The sequence below is a fragment of the Bacillus rossius genome, assembly GCF_032445375.1.
Source record: "Bacillus rossius redtenbacheri isolate Brsri chromosome 4 unlocalized genomic scaffold, Brsri_v3 Brsri_v3_scf4_1, whole genome shotgun sequence".
Classification (NCBI taxonomy): domain Eukaryota; kingdom Metazoa; phylum Arthropoda; class Insecta; order Phasmatodea; family Bacillidae; genus Bacillus; species Bacillus rossius.
In genome coordinates this window covers 9,265,642-9,272,900 of record NW_026962010.1, presented here as the reverse complement: position 1 = coordinate 9,272,900, position 7,259 = coordinate 9,265,642, and the positions used below count along the sequence as shown (strand labels likewise).

Here is a 7,259-nt window from a genome sequence, read left to right as displayed (position 1 = left end):
TGTATAAATGTTAAGCACAAACATCGAATGACTTAATTGCTAATAGAGCGATTGGAAACAAGTGTCAGGAAACTATCAAAGTGGAAGTTTTATAACGTGCAATTTTTCTGAAGTAACGGAACGGTTGTTTTGGATTTAATGATAAGTTTATGATCATATCATGGAAAATAGCCTAGTATAACGGAAAGTAACTAACTTTTTTTTGTTCGCCGCCGTCGTAGGTTGCCGCCATTATTCGAACTAAGTTTTGAGTTGTTTTTTTTAAATAAAAAATCTTTTGATCTTGTACCGGTGAATGTAATTATTTGATAGTTGAGTGAGAGATAGCTTGAAGTTGAAAGTTTTAGGGAATAAAAATTGAAACATTTTTTGATCAAGTTGTAAGATTTTCTAACAACCAAACCGTTTCTAAACACACTAGAAAAGTGTTGATTTGTTGAACGAGAAAAAGAAACTATTTATTTATTGTTAACAATGTCAGAAACGCTTACTTCGGTTTCTCGGTACGTCAGCTGTCCTCCAAATTAGTATTATTTATTGTTGATTCGGGTGATTTTTTTTATGGTAGAAGTTATTTTTTAAAGAAGGTGAATTAAACATCAAAATCTTTTTGCCATCTGCTCTCAACACTTTAAACAATCGTATTTATTTTACAAGCTATCATATAGAAAATAGTAACTTACAATATATATATATATATATGTGTGTGTGTGTGTGTATATATATATATATATATATATATATATATATATATATATATATATATATATATATATATATATATATATATATATATGCATACAAGGGTTGTAAATAAAGTGGCAAAATACCTGGAAAATCATCAGCAAAGTCTTGTAGGAAGCCGTAGGATACCGTTGGCAAGATATTGTTTGTAAATGTTAGCGACAGAGCATCCTGCTCGGATGACAGACAGCACATCAGGAAAACGGATGCCTCGAAGGGAATCTTTCAACTGAGGAAAGAGGTTGTAGTCACAAGGATTTATATCACATGAGTACGGAGGGTGATCCAACACCTCCCAAGACCACAGTCACAAAAGATTATTTACAGCTTGTGAAACATAACAATGAGCATTGTTATGCAAAACGATAGTGATATTGTCCCACAATAAACGTGGACATGTGCACTGTATAGCCAGATGCAGATGGTTCTGTAGAAATTGGCAATAGTAGACTGCGTTGACAGTTTCTCTTTGAGACACAGCATGCGTAAGAATGACATCCTAGTATCGTATGCCAAAACCAGCATTACCTTCACCCGACTGGGATCCTGACGAAACTTCTGTTGATGTGGCAAACCTGAGAAATGCCATTCATTGGATTGAAGCTTTAATTCAGGCTGGAAGGCGACACGTCATCAGTGGTGACAATACGCTGCAGAAATGCATCTCCGTCATTGTGGCATCTGTCGAGGTGGCTACCAGCCAGTGTATACCAGTGCCACTTCTGTGCGTCAGTGAGTCGATGTGCAGCCCAGCGGGACACAATTTTCCTCATGTTAAGTTTTTCCTTCAGTGTGTGCCACACCTTTTGATGACTTGAGCCCAACTTCAGCGGATGTTTCCCGAACAGTCCATGAACTGTCTATGAAAAGGAGACCACTCAAAATGTCAACATAATGTTGAAGAATCGATGGTCAACAAGTGCGTTGCAAATCTGCAGTCGCAGTCCGACCAGCACGAAAAGCTTTGTCCTATCGTGCAACTGTCCTTTACGGTAACATATTCGTGCCACAGGCTTCAGATAATCCTTGATAACATTGCGATGCATTTTTTGCCACGGGCAATCTCGATTTTAATCCGCGACCGCTGATCCCTTTTTGTAAAAATTCTTTAGAGCAGGAGAAAGGATACTGTCCACTTCAACACCATGCAGCAAATACCCCTTCTACTTGATTGATGTTTGTACTTGCTCTACTCATCGAACAGTGCCACCTCACTGATACCCTGTTTGCGCAAGTCCCATGTTCTGTGACTTTCTGGGCTACATTGCCACTTCTTTATTTACAAGTGTGTCCATCTCTCTCTCTCTCTCTGTGTGTGTGTATGTGTGTGTGTATATGTGTGTATGTGTGTGTATAGTACCTTCATATAATTGTAGTCTATGTTGTTGACTTTGTTTGGCAGGGTTTGTAGTGGGGTCATTTAATTATTTAAGAAGGAAAGTATTTTAGTTGGAATTCAAGAGACAGTTACCTGCACAATATTCACTTCTCTGTTTTTGCAGGTCAAGTGTTGCCGGACTGTCAGAAGAGAGCGTTGAAGATCTCAATGAAGATGAGACATCAGTTCAGGATGATGTTCAACATTTATCTTCATCAGATGCTCATCCTAATGATGTTAGTCAGAATTTTAAATTTATTTTTTTACCCTTGGCATGATGCTGGGCATCACAATTGAGATAATCAAAGTATTGGGCTTTTATTAAGTGTGTGTCTTGATATCAATGATTTTTACCAATTTTTTTTACGTATAATAATGTGCTGAACCCCAGGTTATCTGTAACCATTTGGAATGTGATATATGTTCCTTTCATAAGAATATACAGCATGGTTTTGTGAGATCTTTGTGGTGTTAATAACAATGAAAGTCAAAATGAGACATGATAGTAAACTAGTTGTGGTTATATTGGAGTTAAGTAATCTTATTTCTGGCTGATGTATTATTACTTTGTTTGTTGAACAATACTTACTACCTACAAAGTATTTTGATGGTACTTCATAACAGATTCCCTTAAAGCTATTTAACAAACTTCTTTATGTATTTATAGCTTGTTTTGCTCACATAGTGTTAACCAGAGTGACACCATTTATATCAGGCATCCATTTCCATAGACAAATACCTCGATGGGTCCTACCTAGATTTTTAATATGGTTTAAGAATGATCATCATGATTTTGTCTAATTCCTGAACGATGTGCAAGACAACATAAATTGGCTTATTTATTTCTGAGTATTGTGTACAAGCGTATGCGAAAGTGTGTTCACTTACATAGACTCATGTTCATATCTACAAATAAAATTTGAGCCCTTCGAACTAGATCTAGGAAGAATTTAGATATTACGGTACTTATTATTGGGAGATTTAACTCTGAGCTTGACAGTGTTTGATTTGCATTGATATGGTTTCCAAAGGTGGTTTTCACAAGAGCCCAGCTTAGCATAAGTACAAGATACTCGTGTGAATGCAAGAGTTGAGAAATCACCCAGCCAAAGGTTTAGGCATATAGGTCTAACTGAGAAAACAAGTCATATCAAAATTAAATTAACTGTTCCACTACATGTGTAAATATAACATTGACAGTAGGAATGAGTTCACCATTATTTTATACAGTTAGCCTCTTTAAATATTAAGTATAATGTATATTCAGCTTACTGTTATTTTTAATTGGTTTATTAAAGCAATGTTAAGACAATTGTCCAAAATTCGTTAGGATGTGGGTTCGAATCCTGGTACGGCCATATTGATTTTTATTTTACTTGGTTTCCCAAAATCACTCCAGAAAAATAATACAACAGTTTCTTACAGTAGACCATAGCCGAGTCCTTTCTCAATGTCGAGACATTTAAGTTAAAGCCCAAATAATATTAAATAAAAAAAAATTAAAATTGTTTAGATACGTGATGATGAAGATATTATGAGTGAGAAATCACTTAAATGAAGTTGTAACATAAACAACTGTGAATCTATCAAGCAAGTATTTTCCTCTCTTGACAGGGTCAAGTTTGGGAGCTGCAGTATTGCATTGTGGTTGCCTGATTGGTGAAGGTGACTTGACTGCTGTTCCTTGCTTGTGTCCCCAGGTGATCCTGTGCGTGGTGTGGAAGAGAGGCATGCTGGGTGCTGCTTCGTACAGCGTGGAAACCTCCGAGGTGATCTTCTTGTCTGTATGCCAGGCAGTGTACAGCTGTACATACATCTTTTGCAGAAGCACGCAGGTCATATTTGTTTGTTACACACTGGAGCATTCTGCATTGTTTGTGTGGTTGTAGCTTGCCTGGCCTTCGGTAAAATTTCATTTAACCAACAGTGGCCTACTACTTCGTCGCTCTCTGTCTGGAGTTGCAGATTACTAATGCCAAAGTCGTAATAAAATAATTAATAACTAACATAAACTCTCCAAACACTCAACTCCACTGACTGACTGAACCAAACAAACCATAACAGTAAACAAACTTGTCAGAGAAAAAAAAAATGAATTTAAATGAAAACTGCGTGGATACCTTAACCAGATGGAGACTCAAAAAATTTACCAATAAGAAGGTGAACAGGCTCTTAATTTCTTTCTCGCATATTTATTTCTCCTGAAACTTTATAAAATAATTTGAAAAATTCCCAAATGACTGCTAAATCATTTAAATTATAATTTTATTTGCTCATACAAAAATTAAATAAAATTACTAAAATTCATATGATAAAATATAGCCATTTCAAATAATAATATCTTAAAGTTTAAATTAAAAGAAAAAGGCAGCTCAGAAACTATAATACATACTAATCAGGTACTGTTAGTAATAAAAATTATTGTTAACTTAAAATTTATTTTACCAGCCCAAATATAAAATTTACTCTCTTGCTTATTTTTAACTTTCCTCATTGTATACTGTAAAGTTTACTCGCAAAACTAAAGTGCTACTCAAATCCAGTTGTAATCAATAAACTTCATGTTCTTTCGCAAATGTAACAGTCTGCATGAGCCTTGTAGCAAAATTTAAATATTTCATTAGTCTCGCAGCCAACCTTCTTCTCTTCTAGTTGAATGGCACTCCACATAGCCCTCCATGATGTGACTTCGCTTTCAAATTGCCTTAAAACAAAAACACCAATTTTAACATTGTTTCTGGTGATACTTTCACTAAATAACAGGCAAAATCCCTGTCTACAATTTTGCATTTCTTCCGGGATATACTCCACCCGAAGTCGAAGCTGTTGGTTGGTTCCTTGGATGACAACTTGCTCGAGCCAAAAATAATTTGAAAGTACCTTACAGTTTTGGCTATGGAGTTAAAGTAGCCAGATCTTGGCAAAAATGTTCGTGCCAAAAAGTATCATTTCTGCTAAATATTGTCAAACCACTTACACACCAGATTTCTACCTTCATTTAAAATTCTAGCCATTTCATCTTTATATATAGCCAAATATCAGAAATAGCACTAGTGGATTCTTCAAGTTATCCTTTCATGGTCAATATTTTCATGGAGAATTTCAAGCAGGAAGATTGGAACATGACTATGACCCCATTTGACTTCCCTATGTGATGAAATTTTCTTGTCCGACAACATGGCCTCGACAAGTTACAAGAGTTTTGAAATATATCCTCAATCCACTTAGACCTTCAATACAATTCACATGTGAAACAGAAACCAATTAGAGCCTACCTTTCCTAGATGTTCTAGTCTCCAAAGAAAACTGCAAATTCACCACTAAAGTATACAGAACAACACGTACATGCCAATACCTGAGCATCAGTTCGAACCATCCTAGAAGTACCAAAACTGGTATTATTCACTGTTATATTTTATTGCTAGACATGTGTAGGGTCTAGTAACAAATGATCATGAACCATTGGTTTAGCTACATACTTTATTTAGTTATTGGATGCTAAATACAATATCACACATAATATACATAGTCACTGCATTCGCCATCTTACCTCTGTATTGCTGCCAACTTCATCCCATGCAACACCTCCCCCCTCTTACAGGGTTTCCTATGATATTTCAAATGGTATCCTGGCAATCACTCTTCTACCACTCCTTGTAACATACCCATTCCCTCCATCCTTCTTGTTGGAAGTAGTGGATTCTCTATCTCTTAATGGGTGGTGGCGCCTTCTCTCAAAACCCATAAACCCTTCCTCTACAGGAATTTATCTGGAGTTGCTTCCCTTCTTCTCTAGCTGTTTGCCCATTACCTAATCGTCCTTCAGTGTGGCCTGATGAGGCTCCCCAGCTATCGGACTTTGTTTTACTGACCAGTCATGTCAGTAGACATTGAGGGGTAGATCTCAGAGTGTAACACTTGTGAAAAGGTTAGGTCGGCAAACTACAAAAAACCGTTACTTCCCCATGAAATTCCAAAACTTCCCTACTTTAAGATGGGAGCTGAAATTCTTGCATATTCAGGTAAGGCTTTTCTAATCCTTATTGACTACTTCTCTCATTGGCTAGACATACACCCAATCGCGAATAAGATTTACAAATCAATCATTGATGCAATGCAGGATGCATTCAGCGTGCACGGATTCCCAAAAGATCTTGTCACTGACAACGTGCCATTCCTTTCGCACGAATGCCAGGTGTATTTCAGGGAAATAGGGATCAAACTGGAAAAGTTGTAAAATAATTAATTAATTTTAGAGATAAGTTCTAAATAAAAAAAATATTTTATTTGGCTATGTTTTAAAAGCTTTGCCCATAGGCCGCATTCAGCCTATTCCTGAGAAGTAAAAAATAAAATGAGAGAGACTGCGGAGGAATGTGGATGCAAAGTAGGGGGTAACGGTTTCAGGTGTCGGTGTTGGCGGACATTGTAGACGTGAACCCAGACTTCAACATGCTGAAGAGCCTGTACTACCAGGTGCAGCCCAGCAAGGTGGTGACCTTGTACGGACTGGCAGAGCCCTTCACGTCCGCGGTGAGGGCCCTGGTGACACCAGGGGACGAGGGGGGTTCCGCGACCAGCGGGGCTCTCATCTTCCTGCCCTCCAAGGAGTGCAGTATGTCTTACACTCTCTTCAACATTAACTGTCTTTTGACGTGACAACGTCTAATAAATCGATGAACGCCGGCTGCACGCACGAAAAAGTGTCCCTTTACAAAAATTGTCCCGTTACGCTCATTGTACGCTTGCGCCGCATCCATTTCTCTTCCACTCGATTGGAACAACCATCGATTAGACTTTTTCGAGGCACATTAAACTTGAAACACTCCCATTCGTTTCCTACTTTTCCTATCATCGTCCTATCCTTAACAGAATAACACAGATTGGAAGAAGTTAAATAGCAAACATGTATAAAAGTTATAGTTAAAATAATCTCTTTGTTAAAGTAATAAACATATTTGAATTAATGAGTGCAAATAAAAGTATATTTATGAATTAAATTGTAAATTTCATTTCACTCCTTCTTTGTATCCATACAAAAGTGATAATTCAATAAAAATTAAAAATGATTCAATTTTATTCATAAAAGTATGCGATCATGTCATCGATGTTTTGTTATGACGTCACGTTAAACTAT

The 7,259-nt window shown here is 36.9% G+C and overlaps 1 protein-coding gene across 1 annotated transcript in view; it reads left to right on the top strand.

Moving 5' to 3' along the window:
• Position 1: 1 nt before the first annotated feature.
• Positions 2-7,259, top strand: part of LOC134541686 (mutS protein homolog 5-like) — a 53,113-nt gene continuing 45,855 nt past the window's right edge. The window contains exons 1-4 of the mRNA XM_063385302.1: positions 2-503; positions 2,247-2,358; positions 3,823-3,891; positions 6,530-6,737. Of these exons, the coding sequence (XP_063241372.1) occupies positions 475-503; positions 2,247-2,358; positions 3,823-3,891; positions 6,530-6,737 (418 nt within the window). The 5' untranslated portion in view covers positions 2-474. The remainder of the gene's footprint in view (positions 504-2,246; positions 2,359-3,822; positions 3,892-6,529; positions 6,738-7,259) is intronic.